This window comes from Gadus macrocephalus, chromosome 10 (genome assembly GCF_031168955.1).
Source record: "Gadus macrocephalus chromosome 10, ASM3116895v1".
Taxonomy (NCBI): domain Eukaryota; kingdom Metazoa; phylum Chordata; class Actinopteri; order Gadiformes; family Gadidae; genus Gadus; species Gadus macrocephalus.
The window spans coordinates 18,269,911-18,290,603 of record NC_082391.1 but is presented as its reverse complement, the minus strand read 5'-3'; the positions used below and the strand labels follow the sequence as shown (position 1 = coordinate 18,290,603).

Below are 20,693 nucleotides of genomic sequence, written 5' to 3'. Positions count from 1 at the left end.
CAAAAATCCCTTTGAAAATCACAATGAAAGTCTTCAACTAAAATGCTGTCGATCAAAAAATACGCATTTTCCAGTGAAGCACAATTTGTAAAGTACAAGCTTTTAGTAGGCAATATTCATTTACTTTGCTGGTAAATCATTGAAAATGCCATCAACACTTCAAACAAGCTCACAAGAAGCTCAACATTTATGTTTTATAAGTTGACAGGGGATCATAACTGGCAGGTTTATTAAACTTTGAATGAATTAAGCACATGTCCTAATGGCTTAACAGGGGTCTTTTTAGATCCAGCACGATTAGCCTTTGGTGTGATCTGCCCCTTATTGTCACCTGACCAAGTGTGAGGTTAGCCAATAGATTATGAATGGCTGAAAGGCAGCGGTAGCCACTGTGATATAGAGGCGGAGTCGAGGTTTTGCACTGGCTCCCGCACCCATCGAATCAGTAGACAGAGAGGAGAGAATCTTCATTTTCAACGAGCGAGCCTGAGGTGGGGAACATCGTTTTGCTTCAGTTAACACATAATTCTTTGCAATGTACATAACAAAGAAAACAAACTCAAGATGTTTACCAAATGAAGTTAACAAAACATAGAACATTTAAAAGAGTCACAGTGGGACAGCAGCAGCTCAGGTCTAGTCTCTTCAGGTAATATCTATGATATAGACAATTCTGTGAGAGTGTAACAAAGGATTAAGGTTCTGCAACCATATCAAATAAATTACAATTAAACTTTTCTGCTGAAGTAACTCATGATACATTTGACTACTAACATGTTAAATAGTGTTATTTTTAATCATTAAATCTGCGTCAGGCTTCAGCTAGCTGCAACAAACCCGGTTGCAAGGGAGAACCTTAGAGACTCAAAACTATTTGAAATTAACCCCACTGTATATTGTTACAATCGTAATGAGTTTACGTTTAGCCCACTTCCAAATACTATTCTCCAGCTTTGGTTCACTATAGTCCCTGCAACAACCACATATCGGTAGCATTACAGGAATCAGATATAATGCAGAGTAGGCTTGTTGTGAAATAGTTTGTTTAGACCTCTCTTCAACAGTCCGTCAGTAGCAAAGATGAACACAGTTTACAATGGCCTCCCTCTGGCTGAAGCGTGTACTGTAGCTTATTAAATCATTACATAATTGACTAAAACCTTAGATAATAAATGGTTGAAATACTTACTATAAAGAACATGATGGCACAAGAGGACCAGGCAAGAGCCACAAAATAGCCATCACTGCCAAAAAGTAAGCCACTCAACACGGTGAGAATCATCCTAGAATCCACAGGGAGAAAAAAATACATTGTTATTATATATTAGGGCTGGGCAAAGTTTAATTTTTTTTTAACTCACCAAAACTATGCGATTAATCGCATAGTACTGGTGAGTTAAACACATTACACGTAGCGACACATTATCATTCATACAATTCATACAAAATGTACTTAATAAGCAAAAGCTAGACCAAGTGATCTTGAGGGAGTTTTATTGACGACTCAGTATGGGTTGAATATGAAATTTACGGAACACCACAGATTTGGGAATTGTTAACAGGCTGTCACTTACTGCAAGTGTAATTGAATGTATAGCAAGTGGAACTAAAAACAAAAATTATTTCTGATATGAATGTTGACATTCTGTGGGCCAAACCTTTCAAAATCAAAGGAAAAAAATAAAAATAAGAAAGAGAATGTGCCTTTATAGTCAATTTGTATTAATCGCAATATCAATTGGAATAGTGCCATCCCTAGTTCCTCAGAAACTGGATTATGTCGTCGATGTCGTAAATGTGAACTGGCCCATTACATCATCAACACCACGCCAACGTAAAACCATTCACTCCCATCCGAAGGAGGGGAGTAGCAGGGTGGAGCTGAACTCCACCCTCACATATCAATCCTTTAAACACAATAATGGGTTGCTCAGAAGGAGATTTATAAAAAGGGAGTGATTTGGACTTAACTATCCTATGCCACGCCACCCCCAGCTTAACCTCTTTGAGACAGCCGTGCCCTTAACCGTGTGTATCCTTAACGGGTGTGTGTGTGTGTGTGTGTGTGTGTGTGTGTGTGTGTGTGTGTGTGTGTGTGTGTGTGTGTGTGTGTGTGTGTGTGTGTGTCTGGCAGTGATCCTTACGCAACGTATTTGTATCCACTGTAAGCAAGGAGGTCAAACGTGGAGAGGTCGGTGTGCACGGTGAGCAGGTAAAGACTGAGCAGCATCACCAGCACCTCGATGATGATCCAGACCAGAGCCGTACTGGCACACAGTCCAAGCACCTCTGGACTGAATCTGAAACGGACACCAAGAGTTTATCCAGGAGAGAAGCTTAAAAAAATTAAATATAGAATATTGGGTAACTAGCCCCAACCATTGAGTTTCGGTAAATAAAGCTTTCAGAAAAAGTCTAGAAGGTACCTTTGTTGAATGCCGAGGGCCATTCCAGCAAGTAGAATGTACGTAATGAACGCCATTGCTAGAAAGACAAACACGACAGTCAACAAACAGAATTAGTTGGCCTATCCCAAAGTGTGGATAAATAGGAAACGTAATTACTCGGTATGTAAAGATCAGGTGCGTTCACGTCATGTCTTGGCGTCATAGGAGTATCCCGATGGTAACGAACTTCCCAGTCCTGGAAACCAAAATAAACACACATTAAACATAGTTACGACACGGAAACATAGCTATTTGCTGGTCATTGCAAGGACATTGTTTAGATGTTTTTGGTGGATTTGTGATAGGATATGGGGAGTTAATGTAGTAAGGTACAATCATTACAGTATAATTATTAACCATTGATTTGAACATAAATATGTAAACTAAAATATCTAGGTCTACCAATACAAAACAATATGACTGCAGTGCAGACAGTGCAGTACAGTCAGTGGCAAACATGTTGTGCACATTATTGTGTGAAAGTGTACTGTGTACATTGTAAGGGAATTGTGGGGCTACCTTGTTGACATAATTAACAATCCCAATAAGTGAAGAGTGTGGGTTAAGCCCAGCCTCATGTGACGTCGGCCATGGTGTTACACGTGTGAATAAAAGGACCAGTGGCATAGTGTAGAGTTGATAAGGTGCTGGTTATCTTTTTGGATGTAGGTTTGAACATAACAAAACAAATCAATGTTGGTTATTAGATATGTTGTACCGCCTCTTGCAGTGAACTAGACAATCTCGCCTGTAGAAACACTAGCCGAGATTACCTGATGTGTGTATGGGAACATTAGGAGCATAAGTTTCTTCACGACATATCTGGTGTCCACGGCAAAGAAATACTTCAGCTTGTTCATGGACATGAATCTGCTGATCTGAAAAGCAGAATAGAAAGATTAACTTATTTAGAAATGGCAAGCACAGGCCTGTTAATTAGTACCATGCCCAGAGTGAATCATAAGATATTGCTAACATGGAGAGATGCAGGGGTGCAGTGTCCGACGCTTCAGCTTGTTGGCAAATACAGAAGTATCCTGGCGTATAGGGAATATAATGAAATAAATAAATACCTTAGAGTTCCAATGATACCAAAATAATATTTATTTTGTCTTAGTACGTCTACGATCTTGAACATGGTGAATTTTTTTTTTTTTTGTGTGATATCCAGAGATTATAAATTGCATGCTTTGCCTATAATTATGATTTCTTGAAAAGAGGACGATTTAATTTGTCTATGTAGCACTAAACAAAATCCATGTAGAAATATTCTGAAGCATCAGGCGACAATGTCTGTCTTATGTCAAAATATCAATTATTTCTCTAGGCTTCTTAGTAGTACAGAATGCCAGAAAAGTTGGGGATGGGTGCAGGTAAGAACATGGGTCTGAGCAGAATAAATATTGCATCCCCTCTTCAATGCTACTGATGTTATGAATCTTGCCTTTTAAGTTTAAGGAGTTCAAATAAAAACATTGTTTCGGGCCAAGACCAAATGAAAAACAGCTATGCAGTCCAAATCACCACGGTAATAGATGGGCTTGAACTCTAACTCATGGGGAGAAAACCTGCTCACTATGCAAGAGGAATGAAATTAAGTTTGCCTGCAAGCATCTATTTCACACCAAGTCATTTGGCAGACCATTTTATCCATGGGATTTACAAGTAAGTCTGAGTAACGACTTCTAAGAACTTAGATTTCCGGCTTTGTTAGTTCAGTGTGCCTCTACTCTAAACATGGCACCCATCCACAGAGGTCATTTTGTAAGACGAAGCATAATTTGTGTTTACCTCTTTGTTAACCATATCCTTTCCCTGATTGGCCAGTGTTGAACCATACATCATGGCGGCATTGGCCATCGGGTCTGCAAACAGATTGTTTCCTGCAGGGTCTACTTGAGGGCCACCTATGGGGGCTGCCATGCTGTATCCCGGGGTGTAGTATCCCTGACTGTTCATGGCTGGCTGTGAAGAGCTGGTGTCATCAAACAGCAGGGGGTCTGCTGATGGTGGAGGTGCACGGGCTCTTGTCTTTGCTGGGGAAAAAAAGAAACAAGAAACAACAAAATAAGAGAGCTCAATACATTTTTTACTAGAATGACAATAAAGATGCTGGAGAAGATGCCAACATTTTAACTTTAGAAAATACATTAAAAAAACAAGAGCAAGGGATTCACACAGGGTCCCCCATGCAAAGAATATATATGGACTCACTGTATTCACTCACCTTAGATAAAAGCATCAACAAAATGATATGCATTTTAATGTTTAAACTTCAAAACAACTACCGCTCTCATTTTTCACAAGGCATCGTCAGAACAACATCCCTATAAGCAGTAACCCTATGCACTAGTAAGGCTAACCCTGGTAACATCTACACGTTTTAACACAATCCAACAACTCTAGTTCACAGAGCCTGCTTCTGAATCTTACGAACAGATTAAACCTCAAATGTATGCAACTGAATATCGTTCTTACTTGGTCGGTACCCATGATGTGGCAGGTCCATGGTGCGCTGACGTCCACGTAAGCTAAACTAAAACAAAAACAGCAATTTAGCTTACAGTCGTATTCATTCATACATATACAATGCATTGTCCCAGTTACGTTATTTAATACACGGTCAATCATGTAGAACATACTAAGCTGGCTAATGGATCATCGTTATCGTTAGCAACATGCTAATGTTATTGCTAGTTTTGAGTGTACAGCTACTTTTGACTAAAACAGTAAGAGCCTACGGTGCCCGCTTGTATGAACTGGCGCATTCGAGTCCGTGTTCATTAAAAGCCTGACAACAAAAGTTTACGTTGAAATTAAGATGCAACAGCATGGATTGGTACAACTACCTACCAAGCTAACGGCAATCGCCAACTACGTGGATTTGCGACAAGTTGGGCCTATTCCACTTTCGCACTGGGGTGGGTTCGGTTGACTGTTGCGTGTGCCTGCGTGGCAAGACGCAAGTACGCTCGGCTTTCCAGGCGCTTCCCATCATCGGTACTTCCGTGTTGTTCTGAAGAAATGCAAAACAGACACAGGACGTGCAGTGCATTGGCTTTTCAAATTGCAGTATGTAGATTACCCATGAGGAGATAACCATAGGGAACAATGTGTCTAAAATACAATTAATATCCTTCTACAACGATTTCCAATCTGGAAGGATTTAACCCCACATTAACGTTGCTAATATATCATAGTGTGAATTGCTGACTTTTATTCTAAATACTTTGAGATTTACATTTTAATCAGAAATATTGTAATGATTCAGTTAGTGTAATGATAAAGATCACTTTCCAACTCTCTAGTTCTCAATATTAATAAAATAACAATAGTATGAAAATACCTTTGCTGTTGACCTTTAAGGCTAGCAGTATAGCCTAGCTTTTGAAATACAATTATTCACCAACAATTCCACACAAAAATAGCAATACAAAATTAATCTAATATGCAGTGAGACCACAGAAGATATACATTGTGTGATCAATATTACATACCATATATTACTCATATCCTATATATTTTAGGCCTATGATATTTACTCATACACAAACAATTGGGAGGTGATGGCCATCCTCATTAATGGGGCTCTTATGCCACCTCATCCTTGTAATCCAAGGAGAAGTTTCAGCAGTAATATGAGAGACCAATATGCAGACCAAGGGAGGAGTCACCCATGCCGGGAACTCTGTCCTCCGAGAGTATCAAGGCCAGCAGCTGCCGGTCGTGACACACTGTGTGTCGCATATGGTACCCAAAGATTTCCTTTTTAACAATGTCCGTATCCTACAGCGTAATCCGCGGTTACTCAAGGGAGTGGAGGTATAGAGGAGGGCCAAGAAATAGTTAAACGAAAAGGTGTATAGCAGTATAGCAAAAGGTGTAGAGTCATCTCCTTAAAAATGTAGGCTATATTATCAAAAGGAAAGTGATTGCCAAACCACATAGCACAACAGGACATAATTGGTTCTGCTTTGTGGTTGGTTTATTTAATATTTACAGAATAGGCTTCATAATTACACATACGCTGTTATCTCAATATAGGCCTGCAATGTGCTATTTTCTTATTCGGCAAATCTCTTAACACTATCATTTTGGTCTGGTTTCCTTTCGTTTTTTGTTTCCTAACATGTCACAGCAAAAAATATATTAACAGAGCCACAATCCTTGTGTCGTCTTATATCATGGAGATTTCATCTCTGGTCTGGCCAGGCTGACTGTCAATATTTGTGAGCACTCAAAAGCACTAAAATAAATAAAAATCACCAGGAGGTCAGTAGTATCTGTCAAAGGAAATCTACCGTGCTCTCGAGTGGAAACTGACCAAATATGGTCTTGTACGTCACCGCATGGCGTAGCGTAGTTAGACGACAGTATTTCCCGTAATTCAAAGGGGGCGTGGAAAATCCATACTATTGCTTTATGAGGTTAAATTCCACATCCATTACCGATTCTTCAGCATAAACTATCCCAACCAGTCGCTCCGGACGTCTGAATAGATTCATTCGAGAATTTTGTGGTTATTTGGAGCACCTCTTGGAAAATATTTGTTCATCGTTCCCCCCTGGAAGTATTGCTGGTTTGGACTCTACCGAGGACCCGGGTTTACCCCTGTTTTGAATTAGAAAGTTGAATAAGATCAAAAGTCAGATCAAGGATCTTCCAGTACCGACAACAAGGACATAATATTCATCCGAGAGACAACTTAAAACACTAAGATGTATCGAAACTTTGGAAACCAAGGGAGAGGCAACTCGTCTTTCGCCAATAGTGACACCGGGTCGCCACACACTGGCTCAAGTTCTGTATCTCTGGGAGCTGCTAGCACCTCAACCACACAACAGGAGCAGGTACGTTTTCACTCTAGTCTGTTATGATCTATACAGCAGTCCAATAAGACATTATATATATCATGCAGTGTACGATGTTAACATTACCCAATGTGTATATAAAACATTGAGTTAACAAAACGTGTTAACGTGTCTAGGCTTTAGATTCCTATAGGTAAATATAGGTCACACATTTCAAGTCAACCCTTACACTATATAATAATGAACAAAAGTATTTGTAAATGAATGGGTTTGCAGTCTAATGTAACCCTACTTTGTTATTTGCTGACAGAAATTCACCATGGCGGGAAATAGCCAATTTGTACCAAGTCTCAACGCTATCACCACCAACCAGGACCTCCAATGGATGGTCCAGCCTTCCTTTGGGTCTCCACCAGGCCCTTCACAGTCTCCAAGACCCTCTTTCCAAGCTCACTCAGGGATGCGACCAATGGGTCAAAGAACGTCCCAAACACATTTTTACAGACCAGGGGTCATCCGAGCTGCTTCCCACTCCACAGGTTCCACCAGGCGCAGAAATGATGAACACGTAAGACGTTTGTAATAGCTTCTTTTTTTTAACAACAGTCAGTGAAGCTTTTGAGGTGTATGCATAAAAAAAATGTGTTGAGGCATTGTGGAAGTGGCATGAGTTAAGATCATTGGTTCTGCAATATATAACTCTTACAACTATGTCACCTCTGTGTCTACAAATATATAGAAAAATACCCAATGGTTACAGGGAGTGTTTTACCCAAATGGAAACCTGAATGAGTGTATCCTGGAAAATGGCTAAATCCTGGATGTGTCATTAATTTGTAATATCTTTTAGTACTATTGGACAAGGCACTTCTAATCTCCTAAGAACGCCATTCCATTAGGAAACCAGGAGTCCAGCGTTAATTAATAACAACTATTTTAGAAATAGAGTCTCAAGTTAGAGGAAACACATTTATGTTCTTTCAAAGTACTTGATAAGTATCAAATAGAGACTAGTAGTTCCATTTTATCAACATCATCATGAAGTCAATATTGAGTATTTGAGAAGATAAAATCCTTGTAATGTTAAAGAAGTTGCTGAATATGTGTGTGCATGTAAAATAATGTTTAGTTGAATAGAAAGTGCCGGAAGCACATGTAGCTCCCTATCTGGTAGTTGCAATTTCCTTTATACCCACATTGCGTCACTATTTGGAGCTGTCATCGCGGAACTTGCTTAATTCTTGGAGTAGTAATTTCATGGCACAGGAAGTAGGCTATCATGTGACTCATCAGGGCTGGGCACTTGGTGTGACTCACACCCGAGTCATGGCCGGGGTCTGAGTGTGAGTCATCTATCTTCATAGGCGGGAAATACTAGATGAACGGCATAATTACAATTGAGCAATGGGCAGCAGGAATGTGCCCTAGGGTCAAGCGACAAAAGCTTTTTGTCCGTTTCAGACGTTTTTGATTTGATGCGATGATTAAATGCAGACACAAGGTGGTAGTATTTCAATCGTATCATTTGGCATAGCTGATTCATGTTAAGATATTTTCACGTCAATGCTTGGAAATAAGTAGTAGCTCTTGGAACCAGACATCATATTGAACTCAAAGGGATGTGTCATCTCCCTCAAGCCAGCCTTTTGAAATTCATGAACTCGACTTTGCCCAGACAAACAGTTTTGTTTGGGTTAGGCTTAGTTTTTGCTTTTGCTAATGTAATTGTAATTATTGTAATGACAGTTATCACCAGAAGAGATGGAGAGGCGGATGATTCGGAGAGAACGGAACAAACTGGCTGCTGCAAAGTGTCGTAACCGCCGCCGGGAGTTGACTGACACACTACAAAATGTGAGTAATTCATGTCACAAAGGATGATTTTGTCAATTGAATGACCTGACTATTTAGTCGTGTTTCAGAATTGGGATATTACTGAGGTAAACGTTATCTTATTTTCCTATCCAGGAGACTGACGAGTTGGAAGGGGAAAAGTCCCGTCTTCAGAAGGAAATCACTGAACTACAGAAGAAGAAGGACAAGCTAGAGCTCGTCCTGGAAGCCCACCGTCCCATCTGTAAAATCGAAGACTCCAGCTCCGACTCCGACTCCCGCCCACCGCTGTCAATGTTGCAGGGAATCAAGATGGAACCAGAGAGCTCAGAGCAGCCCGGGCCTTCGTCAAAACCTCAGTCAGCAAAGAGGCTCGCCAAGCCCAAACCAAAGATAACTATCCCGCCCAAGCCCGCGACAACACTGGCTACTGTGATCAGTGCCCCCGAATCTGAATCCCTCCACACGCCCATCCTTATGTCCACTCCATCTTTTACTCCCTTCACCGCAAATTTAGTCTTCACCTATCCCTCCGCCCCTCTAGACAGCCTTGCCTCTGGTACATCGCATGCCACTCCTTCCTCCTCTTCCTCCCACCATGCTAATCCCCAGCACTCTCTCAACCTCGCCGCCCAACACTGTGGCATAGCTCATCGTCGTAGCAGCAGCAGCGGTGACCAATCCGATCACTCCCTTCACTCCCCGACCATCATCTCTCTTTGATTGACAACTCTGGTGTCATGGTTGAACATTCGTTTACAGTATCTCCTGGGGAATAGAGTACAACAGCACATAACACATATGAAATCGATCTCAATGATTACTATGATGTCAATTCTGTTGCTTATTTAGATACCCCGCACCTACATATCGTATATTTTTTTTACTGTTTTTTTTTACTGGGCATTACCTAGATATACTATGCATATTACTGGGATAATAGGGTTATAGTTACATTTGTTTTAAGCATAACCATAGAACACGTTAAAACATTTACTGATACATTTATGATGAATGTATTGAAAATATTTTTTTTTTGAGAGAAGCATTTATATTTGACTGTTTAATCTAATTTTGCTGAATAACAAATGTGATAACATTACAGTGAAATTCTTCCTGTACTGTGTTTCTCACATTAAGGAAGTGTTGGCTATTTATACAAACCTATTTTTTGTAATATGATAGAATTTAAAATAATTGAAAAGTAATGATTGACTACTTAGGCTGGACCTAGCAGCTCATATTCAGTTTTAAAATTCCAATAATATATTTATTTTGGAGAGCATAATATATTTTTTGATAAAACTGTTATTCTGACTAATTGAACGTTTTTTTTGATGTGATATGCCTTATGCTTGACCTATTTCAAAGCTGCTATCTTTCAAAGTTGGTAAAAGGGTTTGAGAATTGATAGTGTGCAACCCTAGGGTCCTAATGCTCATTGTGTAACATCAAAGTAGCGGATGAATGACACTTTGTTAAACTTTGTGGGCAAAAGCACCAATACCTATGCAGACTTCTTTGCTGTCCAACAAAAAAAACGAGGATTCTCCAAGTGTGTCTCTGGTTAAGTGGACAGGACATTGATAGACACAAGTGTCATAGAATACATGTTTCCTAAAGTTAAATACAGAAGGAAAGATCAGAACAAATCAAGAGTCACACCCATTGTATTTAAAGCTCTTCAATTCATTAAGAGCATAACCCAGCAATAACAGCCAACAATAAAGCAAACCTCTTTCAATCCATGTGCATTATCTATAATAGAAAGGTAAGGTGTGTAGGGATAAACTGCAAGATAATACTGATAAGGAAAAGCATGGTAATAATAGGGTATCTCTAATGTTACAGAGTTAACACAAAACTTTGATTCATATTAACCCTTACTATTGCAAACTTAAAGACGTGTTTGTTTCCAATGTGAGGCCTACTAATTTAAATAACAACAATGTAACTACAGAATAAAGTACAGATGACTTAAAACAACTTTCCTTTCTATTTATGTGTATAAATAACTGTAAAATTGTAGACTTTCCAGTTTGATACAAAGAGTTCCAGTTTTCATACAAAAGTGTTAAACGTTAAGCATTAGCACTTCATTTTTCTAAGAGAGGTCCAGTGTTATCAGTGATGCAAATCCAAGACCTAAACTGACATGAAGACTTTTTTTTCAGAGCTTCACATTATGAACAACCTTCAAGTAAACTCAAAGGGCCTGAAAAACCAGGGTTGCCTATTGGCCCTTATTAACTGTGATGATCCCCATGCATGGCACTCCGATCCTTTCCTGAGGAATAGAATGCATAAACGGTCACACATAGCTATAGGCGTGTAACAAAAAGAAAACGTATTCAAAAAGTGGTATTTTTTGACGCAATGTATCTATCTCAGTGCCTGTGGACTTCAGTAGACTTTATGGCTCAAATCTGATTTGATTGCATCTTTAGATATCCATCATATCTTTGTCCAGTGCAATAATAAACGGCCAGCACCAGTGTAGGCTATTCCAGTGCATGAAGTAACATCATATGCAAAACCTTTTTTTGTGTGGCAATTTCTTAAGTAATAATCTACAACTGAATAGCGAAAAGTCCCCACTACTGACATAATAAGTAATGCTAAATCAATTAATCAAGTCAAGTCATTTCAAAAGGATCCAGCAAAACAAAATTACAAAGAAAAATCGGAGTGAGGTGAAGGAACTAATGCAATTACTATTTTTCATTATTTTTTTTTTTATCTGATTATTATGGAATTCACCGACAAAGCCTCCCGTGCAGTTTATTGTCTTCAACCGGAGAACCCTCTCAACCAAATGATGTCCTCCTGTCATCAGGTGAGCACACCAGATGAAGTTGGTCTGGACTCCCAACGCTGCCTGTGCTTGAACTCCCGTCCCCCAAGTCCCGGGCCACCATGCAGGGGAGGTTGAGCTCAGTCGACCCACCGGGGCTCGAGTCACTTCGACTGACACATTCCTCCTCCAGGACCAAACAGAGCTCCTTAAGATCCAAATTTTCCTTGACCAGTCCGTCCTGCATTCGCTCCAGGTCTGCAAGTTTCTTCAAGTATCCGCCAAGGTCTTCCCGCATCACTTTAGCCGCATGGTGCCCAAACAGCTGCCATTCTCTTGCCAGCTTTTTAACTTTTAGGCGATCGTCGTCAAGAAAACAGCAAAGGTCTCGCAACTCTGTGTTTTCTTCTTGTAGACGCTGGTTGATGACTTTCAGCTCCCTGATTTCCAGGAGGTGTCCCTGCAGCTGTTTATTTACTTCTTTGATCAGACGTCCACGTTGAATGAGAGCAGACATCTTTTCGGACTCCTCTTTACGCAGTCGGCTCAGTAGTTCTTCCTTGGAGCAAGCCATTAACTCGTCGTCGGACATCTTTGATAATTCTCTGTTAAAGACCTCGCTGTCGCTACCCATCTTTTTGTATCCAACTTGGCCGACAATACCTGAGATATAGATGCAGTTTGCTAACTGCAAACAATATAGCCCCTGTCGATATTTACAAATATTCCGGATAGTCAAATTGTGACATTAAATCTGCAGAATGGCCCGTTGGAAATTGCAGTCTATGTATGAAAATTTGAATATGGTAGAATAAAAAACGGCGATAGGCACGGGAGAGGCTTCTGTTTGGGTTAGTGTATTCCTCCAGAATTAGGTTAGGCACCCAATGGCTTTCCCCGGTTATCGTGGTCTTGAATGAAAACAGAGAAATCTGAAAAAGCCAACGGTTCTCACTCGATATCCTCCTATTGGACCGAATTGAAGAGGCCTTATGGGACACTGAAATGTCATATAGTTGCCTATGAGTCCCTCGATCCCAACTACTGTGTTTCTATCCTATAATCAATACGATTTTAACTAGGTACACGCGAAAAAAACACGATACATCATCGTTTTACGTCGCATTCGAGGCGGCGAGCCATTAAAACGACGCGCTGTGACAGCGTGCTGATGGGGTGGCTTGGTTTAAATGAACTCCTTTACCGTGGATTGGCGAATGCATCGATTGGACAAAATCTTGTTGTTCTTCAGGACCAACAATGCGAACGAAGATCTTGAATATTGTCCGATACGGTCAACATATATTTTGCACCATGCTCCGCTCATCCTCTTGTGCTGGACGATAACAATGTCCGCCTCCTCCACTTTCACTGCTGACGACTAGTGTAAAATAGGCCTACCATAAACATTCGTTCACCCGTGGTTGGCACTGCTTCTCCCAGGTAGCCCAAGCCCGAGATGCGCATGTATAGCCTACTAAGCAGGATCTTGTCGAATGGTCGCAAGAATAACGCCGTTAGGTCCACTTAATTTGAATTTGCAGCTCCGCCGCTGCAATCTGAAAATATGAGGATGCCTGCGTAAATACAGTATGCCCCTGTGCTGTGAAATCTAGGGTCGTGCGCCCCCACATGGACTAGAAAAGAATAAGCGTAGGCCAAAAATCTAAAATAAATAGGCGCGCTTTATTGGTAACTTTGCTGGTTAACTGTTCACGAACACAGCCTCAAAACAATATAAGAATTGTGATACATAGTTTGTCAGGCACACACACACACACACACACACACACACACACACACACACACACACACACACACACACACACACACACACACACACACACACACACACACACACACACACACACACACACACACACACACACACACACACACACACACACACACACACACAGAGAGCATATAGTATGCCTGCCACTCTTGGTGGTGCTTACGCACAAACTGGAAAGTGTGACTTCAGGCAATTCCATGCTTTCAGCTCATGCGGCCACATCCTTCCGTCCTCTGGGCCACTTCTATTGTTTCCCTGAAGCCAGAACAATGATGGGTGTTAACCGTGTCAAGGGAACCGTGGATGATATCAGGGTATCATGAGGTTAGGTCCAACAAAAAGACAGTTGACTGAGTTATTTTCCTCCCTTTGTGATAGCGACGGACACATGCAGTAACAGTAAATCAGAGGGGCGAGGAAAGGGATTTAAGGGGATTTATTCTGGATAAACCGGCGGAGGAGAGGAGCAGACACAGTTTCAACGCAGTGGCCTATATGTCAGCACTGCATTGATTGTGAAATATAAAATAGCTAAATATAGACAGCCTCCTTAATTATGAAGCGAATATAACATTCTGATAATGAGGAAAATATTAAAAACAAGCACATACAATATTCAACCATTCAACACAATATTGGTATTTGAGTTTACCAAATAGAATGTCTTTCCGAATTTTAAGAAAATGTCCTGATTTTAATCTTTAGAAACAAATTAGGCTATTAACTTTTACGTAAGGGATAGCATGTTTTCTGACCGAGTAATCTATTACAGTTCGATATAATATCGAACATGCATTTTCGACTGAGACACAAATTTACATTTGTCATTGTTGTGAACATTTTTGGATATCTATTTATTATTTAATTAATTTAAACATAAAATTCCCTTATTTAAATCAGTCTACAAAGCGCACGTCTTTGGGAAGGTTTCCGGTCATGTGACGAAACTTACCGGATGTGCTGCATGACTGCTGTTGTTGACACTGGCTGTCACTTAGGCTTTAGTGTTTTTTAACCATAGTTTTTCTATTAACTTACTCCTAATGTGGCTAAGTTAACCAACGTGTGAAAGCTAATCGTCGCTGCTGTAAATGGCTTTGGAGATCACGTCAAGCAAATACAGTTGATAGATATTGAAGTGAACGTAGTTATAGCTAGCATCTTATAGCTTTTTGGAAGAGCAATACGTAAGAGAAGACGTCGCCGTTGTTATTATATTAATAGCTATTTAAATTATGCTTCGTTTGGTAAATGCTTGTACTGTGGTAACGTAATGCTAAATGTCGCAAAGTTGTATTGATTTTGTTTTTCCACCCTGCTTCCTAGACGATGGCGGTAGAGCTTGATGTATTTGTGGGGAACACCACCATCATGGATGAGGAGGTTTATCAGCTGTGGCTTGATGGCTATACAGGTATTGACCCAGAGCATGGTACATTCTACTTACATCATGTAGAACTATTATAGCTGTCGTTGTTATATTACAGATTTGATCCGATTATCTGCCCCTCGACAGTAAACGATGCAGTTAAGGTGCGAATGGGCAGCGAGGGGATGGAGGAATACGAGGCGAGTGCCGAAGTCGTAATGAGTGACACTATGGACCAGTACAGAACTTTCCAGATGTGTGAACGTCTGCTGCACAACCCCACCAAGCTGGCCAACCAGCTGCTGTTCCAGATCCCGCCCCATCGGCAGGCTATGCTCATAGAGAGGTGTGACGTCGTTCTGTATCACCCTGTTCTGTGACCATATTCATGGCTTGATATTTTGACTTACCCGTCTAAGTTAAAGGTCCCTCTTTTTTGTTCCATTTAGTTTGCTTAACAGCGTTTGTTTTATGTGGTTCCATTTTTATTACTTCATGGGCACATTTTGTACCCTTCTTTTATAGTTATTACGGTTGAATTTAAGAAGCCTGAAAACAGACGCAGATGAGCAGACGTTCATACATTCCCAAGCGTAGTTCAAATGTTAGCTCTACAAGCATTCATATGTTGTTTTATATGCTGTTTATAAGCTGTCATAAATATTATGCCACTGTATGAGCAATCACTAGTTGTTTTTCCCCTCCCTGTACATATAGATACTATACGTTTGATGACGTGTTTGTGCGGGAGGTCTTGGGCAAAAAACTATCAAAGGGAACCAAGAAAGACCTCGATGACGTCAGCTCAAAGACGGGCATCACTCTGAAGAGTTGTAGACGGCAGGTTGGTTCAAGGTTTTCTTCTCCATTAATTCCATTTGACCACATACCATAGTAAGACCCAGAACAGACTGTATTCATGGTGGAGATTATTGTTTTATTATATTTTTTGATTTGAATGGTTCCCAATTAAAATAAATGTAGTCTCTGTCATTATCCCTCTGTAAAATAAAGTAATCTGTTATTTTCTTTGGCACTATTTGAACACATTTGAATTAGTCCCTGAAAATGTGATGCACTCTCCCTTATATTGTCTTCCAGTTTGACAACTTCAAGCGTGTGTTCAAAGTCGTGGAAGAACTCAAGGGACCCCTGGTCGAGAACATTCGCCAAAACTTTATTCTCTCTGACAAGCTGGGCAGGTACTGCCTGTTCATAATAAGCACACACAAACGCACTGAATCTTGTGGCTTATTTCAGAAAAAAGATCTGACCAAATGGTTTCAGTTTGAGACTGAACACAATAGCCTCATTTAAATCATATTCATGAAGAACATGTTTTGCTGATCTGTTTGTTGACGGGTATATAGCAAAAAATACGTATGTACTAGAAGAGAGAAAAAAAAACCCATCTTTCTTTTAATGGTTCCCTTTGCCAGCAACCGTAATGCCTTGTCTCTCTCATTGCAGGGATTATGCGGCAATAGTTTTCTTTGCCAACAATCGGTTTGAGACGGGGAAGAGAAAACTGCAGTATCTCACGTTCCAGGACTTTGCTTTCTGCGCCGGCCAGCTCATCAAAAACTGGACAGTAGGAGCTGTGGGTGAGGCAGTGTATGAAATGTGTTAAAGTTGTTTACAAGGTTGGAAACAGTTATTCTAGTGACTCTCATCATCTCTTAACATGGACCCTTTGGAATATGGTTATGTATATGTGTATTTCAGTGGTTTTATTGCATTGCGTCTTGTTCATCCTCACTCATAAATATCGTGTTTCACCCGCTCCAAACTGAAATTTGTTTTCAGTTGACGGTCCCGGGCCAAATGGTAGTTTAACAAGCCTGCTGTGGAATAGTTAAAGTTAGATTTAAACAGGGTTAGGGAACAGTCCTTGTTAAATCTCCCATAAACCTAGCCGTTTTTTCCCCCAGTACCAATCCCCCCATGCTGTTTATAAAGCGGTGTAGAGTAACAATGTTTAAATACTTTTTAACAGTACTTTAGTAGTTTTTGGGAGTATCATTAATATACTTGAATATTGATATTTCTGTAGACTTTACTTTTACTCATCCTTTTCTCGCTAAAATATAAAACTTTTTTTTTTGGTCTTATTGCGATAGTAGATCTAATCAGACTTTTGTAATTTAAGCGTGTTGACTTTTACTTAAGGGATTTTCTTAACGGATTTTAACTTTAACCGTAGTCACTTTCAACTAAGAAATATTTAATTTGACTTAAGTTTGACTTTCTATCACTATATACAAGACTGCAGAGTGCTCTACATAAACTTGAAAAGTTTAGCATCGTCCTTCCTGTGTGTAAAACGGACTCTTTGAAGGTATTTCTGTACGTCTTAGATAACATGGTGGAAGACATGGACGTAGATCTGGACAAAGAATTTCTACAAGACCTGAAAGAGCTGAAGATATTGATAACGGACAAGGATCTGCTGGATCAACACAAAAGGTGACTCAATATGTTCAGTATAGAATCCGACAATCTACTTGTTTTATTAGGTATTTTTTAGTTTAAACCTCTATTATTTAGTCATCTTAACTTTTAAATAGTATATGCGCTAATAATTATAGCAATGATTAATACATCATTTGAACGAAGCAATCAGTTTCAGGCAGTTAATCCGTCTCTTCTGTCCCCATCTCTACTCCTATTCCTCCAGTCTGGTTTGCACAGCTCTCAGGGGAAAGACGAAAGTGTACACAGAGATGGAGACCAACTTCAAGGTGCGTGGGACGCTACATGCACAGTCATTAGTAGCGTCGCTGTAAATTGAGTCACAAAAGTTTGAAATCATGTCATTATATTTCATACCGTTGTTCCTTTTTTTGACCCCGAAAGAATCTTTCACGGGGGCTGGTCAACATCGCAGCGAAACTCACAAATACAAAAGATGTCAGAGATTTCTTCATCGATCTGGTGGAGAAGGTAGATGTATTTGATTTTAATGTAACTACAGTCTGCTCCCTACTGTCTATTGCTGCATAATATCGAATGCTAGTCCTCCAAATGACCTCTGTATTCTAGGTAACCAAACGTCGAGTAAGCAGATTCCGAAAGGATCTGGTTGCTCCAAATGTGTCTACCAAAAGTACAGACGTGTAGGCTGGAGCATTAGAAAGAAATCTTTGCAGTCACTCGTCTGACCGAGAGACTAACGCGAGTCCCCTTCCTCTAGTTCATCGAGCCCTGTCGCTCTGACCGCTGGGCCTCCGCAGACATGAGGCTCTACCTCACCCACTACACCAACTCTGCACACCTCCTGGACACATTCAAGTAGGTTCCCCCCGAGCCGCTGAGCCTGCTTCAACGGCCATCGGCATCACGATGCTAACACCAATCGCACCATGTCATTGTCTAGATCTAGTGACCTAGGAACATTGGGAGTTGGAACAAGGCCCTTACCACTTCATGAAATACATTTCAGTGGCAGTCCATTATGACCTACGTTATATAAAGGGGGAGAGTGAACTGGCTAGGGTTTCTGTTTCCAGGCCCGGATATGAAGTATCGAAAGGTACCTGGTCATATCCCCAATGTCAGCAGCCTACTTGTGGGCCCGCCTGAGTAAAATGCCTTTCCCCAACCTGCTCCTTAATAACCTGTATCTGAATTCACTGTAATTCGCTTTGGAAGCGTCTGCAGTATTACTAAATAGCAAATGATAAATGTAGGGAGGAGAATTGCTTACCATGTGTAAATATCAATGCCGGTTATGATTTTAGCCTCGGGTAGTTTAGGGGTTTTGAAGCGATGCCATTTAATTTACCGTTCCTCTTCTGCCAGTGGGTGTCACCCTACCCTCCTCTAGTTTGGGAGACTGTAGTTACCTTGTTTCTCCCGTAGCCACCCTGGAATGTAGTTAAGGGTTTACACAACCCCAGTACCACTACACACTCAACAAAAGCCATATTCATCCCACAAACCGAAAAACAAAAAAAAACACGAAACTAAAATTAGACTGAATGAACAAAGACTGCTTCACTTGTTCATTTCTCCAGTGGAGTTTGTAATGACAGGTTGTCATGAGAGTGTACAGTCAGTCGTGGCTAAATATATTTACAGTTCTTTCTCTCTTTCTCTCTTGTGTTTCAGATATCAAGTTGTGTGGGACCGATACATGGGAGTCATTAAAAGCTGTATCTTCAAAATGTACCACGACTGACAGTCCGTCTCCGTTCATCATCAGCTACCAAAGTCGTCCCATTGCTCATTTATTCTCTCTGTCTCCCCCTCATCATCATGGACTTTATTTTCTAGGTACCCCCAAATGTCTACTTTCTCTACTCCTCTCTCCGGGATCATTGACCAACGATTTGTTCATGTTAAACGGGACTTTGGTCCTCATGGCCGTCTCTCTATTTTTCTGTAAATAAAATCGACCTATTTGCATTTAAAGTTTTTTTTGGAGTTTTGTATTTATTATTGATCTGTTGAAGTAAATGAAGGGCGTTTATGAGTATATGACGACTGTCACGGTCCTAAACATAGACATTACATTTACAGTTGAAGGTGCAATGTGCTCCTCGGTTTTAGACATCGAGCTACTGTATCTCTCCATATATCACATTCTTAAGACCTGAGGTGCCCGACATTAAGTGTGTGGTCATGTTCTCATGACAACGCGGGTGGCGCACCACCCCTCGGACAATTGGACGTTGGTGGGAGGTGCTGGTGCTGGTGACAAGTGATTGAGTGGGACGTTTTAACAAGCAGCCCCTCTGTCCTGACAGCTGTCGCCTCAACCAATAGAACCGCAAACACACAAACAAACCTGGCACTATTTGAAGGGTTTGGTTCTCGAAACACCGTAAATAGAGCGTTCTCAGTAGGTGGCTGCTTTTGTTGCTTCAGGGTGACAGGTCAGCAAAAGCTGTAGTGGCTTTCCATATGGTAAAATTCTCACTTTGAAGCATCCTTTTGATATATATATACACACACATTTCTGAGCATTGACTTGGACCATTGCTAGTTATAAGTGAGTAATCAGTTATATTTGGATTAATACAAAGACACATACTTAAAGCAAAACTACTCCTTCCTTACAGTGGTGCGCTATTCATTCGAGCCGCAATGGCCGACACAATTAGGAAGCACCGAAGGAGTAACAGTCAAATCTTGTCAGCGGCCCAAGAAAACCCTCCCACAGTTTACATGTTTAGTGAAATGCGCTTGCTCATTTTCCAAGTGTCTGCTACCTCTCTCAGTCTCCCTCGCTCTCTACTTTCCTCTCCGCCACTCTCTAATTTTACTCTACATTCCATTAAGGTCTTTTTTCGGTGGCTATAAATATCCCTAATTTCAGATTGGGAGAGAGTCCTAGGCTGCAGTCTAGCGGCGTCGTTCTATGGAAAATTGGCCGAAAAAGAAAAATATGGCGGCCTGGGTCCAGATACATGGGGGGTAAATGGAACAGATGAGGGGCGGGGGAGCTTGGAGGCTGCTCGCAGGGGAGGTGTGTGTGTGTGTGTGTGTGTGTGTCTGTGTGTGTGTGTGTGTGTGTGTGTGTGTGTGTGGGGGGGGGTAGTTTAAATGAAACCAGGTGTGCTGTATGACCAGTGAGACGAGGCATTGGGTAAGGGATGAGGAGGACTAGGAGGAGGAGGAGGAGGGAGAGGGTGGGGAGTGG

At 40.8% G+C, this 20,693-nt stretch overlaps 4 protein-coding genes across 4 annotated transcripts; 2 read left to right on the top strand and 2 right to left on the bottom strand.

Annotated features, from left to right (window-relative positions):
* Window positions 1–79: 79 nt before the first annotated feature.
* On the bottom strand, window positions 80–5,459 carry yif1a (Yip1 interacting factor homolog A (S. cerevisiae)). Its single transcript, XM_060063071.1, has 9 exons — window positions 5,301–5,459; window positions 4,926–4,983; window positions 4,239–4,483; window positions 3,221–3,325; window positions 2,565–2,643; window positions 2,427–2,484; window positions 2,145–2,300; window positions 1,190–1,283; window positions 80–486 (listed from the first exon to the last, which is right to left on the bottom strand). The coding sequence occupies exons 2-9, from the start codon at window positions 4,954–4,956 to the stop codon at window positions 328–330; spliced, it is 927 nt and encodes a 308-aa protein (XP_059919054.1). The 5' UTR covers window positions 4,957–4,983; window positions 5,301–5,459; the 3' UTR covers window positions 80–327.
* Window positions 5,460–6,846: 1,387 nt separating this feature from the next.
* fosl1a (FOS like 1, AP-1 transcription factor subunit a) lies at window positions 6,847–10,835 on the top strand. Its single transcript, XM_060063068.1, has 4 exons — window positions 6,847–7,297; window positions 7,569–7,826; window positions 9,005–9,112; window positions 9,227–10,835. The coding sequence occupies exons 1-4, from the start codon at window positions 7,166–7,168 to the stop codon at window positions 9,812–9,814; spliced, it is 1,086 nt and encodes a 361-aa protein (XP_059919051.1). The 5' UTR covers window positions 6,847–7,165; the 3' UTR covers window positions 9,815–10,835.
* On the bottom strand, window positions 10,138–13,526 carry ccdc85b (coiled-coil domain containing 85B). The gene has a single exon (XM_060063072.1). The coding sequence runs from the start codon at window positions 12,517–12,519 to the stop codon at window positions 11,899–11,901; it is 621 nt and encodes a 206-aa protein (XP_059919055.1). The 5' UTR covers window positions 12,520–13,526; the 3' UTR covers window positions 10,138–11,898.
* Window positions 13,527–14,611: 1,085 nt separating this feature from the next.
* On the top strand, window positions 14,612–19,462 carry fibpa (fibroblast growth factor (acidic) intracellular binding protein a). Its single transcript, XM_060063069.1, has 11 exons — window positions 14,612–14,867; window positions 15,007–15,094; window positions 15,197–15,395; window positions 15,767–15,893; window positions 16,151–16,251; window positions 16,520–16,653; window positions 17,407–17,515; window positions 17,727–17,790; window positions 17,906–17,992; window positions 18,243–18,340; window positions 19,160–19,462. The coding sequence occupies exons 2-11, from the start codon at window positions 15,010–15,012 to the stop codon at window positions 19,227–19,229; spliced, it is 1,074 nt and encodes a 357-aa protein (XP_059919052.1). The 5' UTR covers window positions 14,612–14,867; window positions 15,007–15,009; the 3' UTR covers window positions 19,230–19,462.
* Window positions 19,463–20,693: the final 1,231 nt, after the last annotated feature.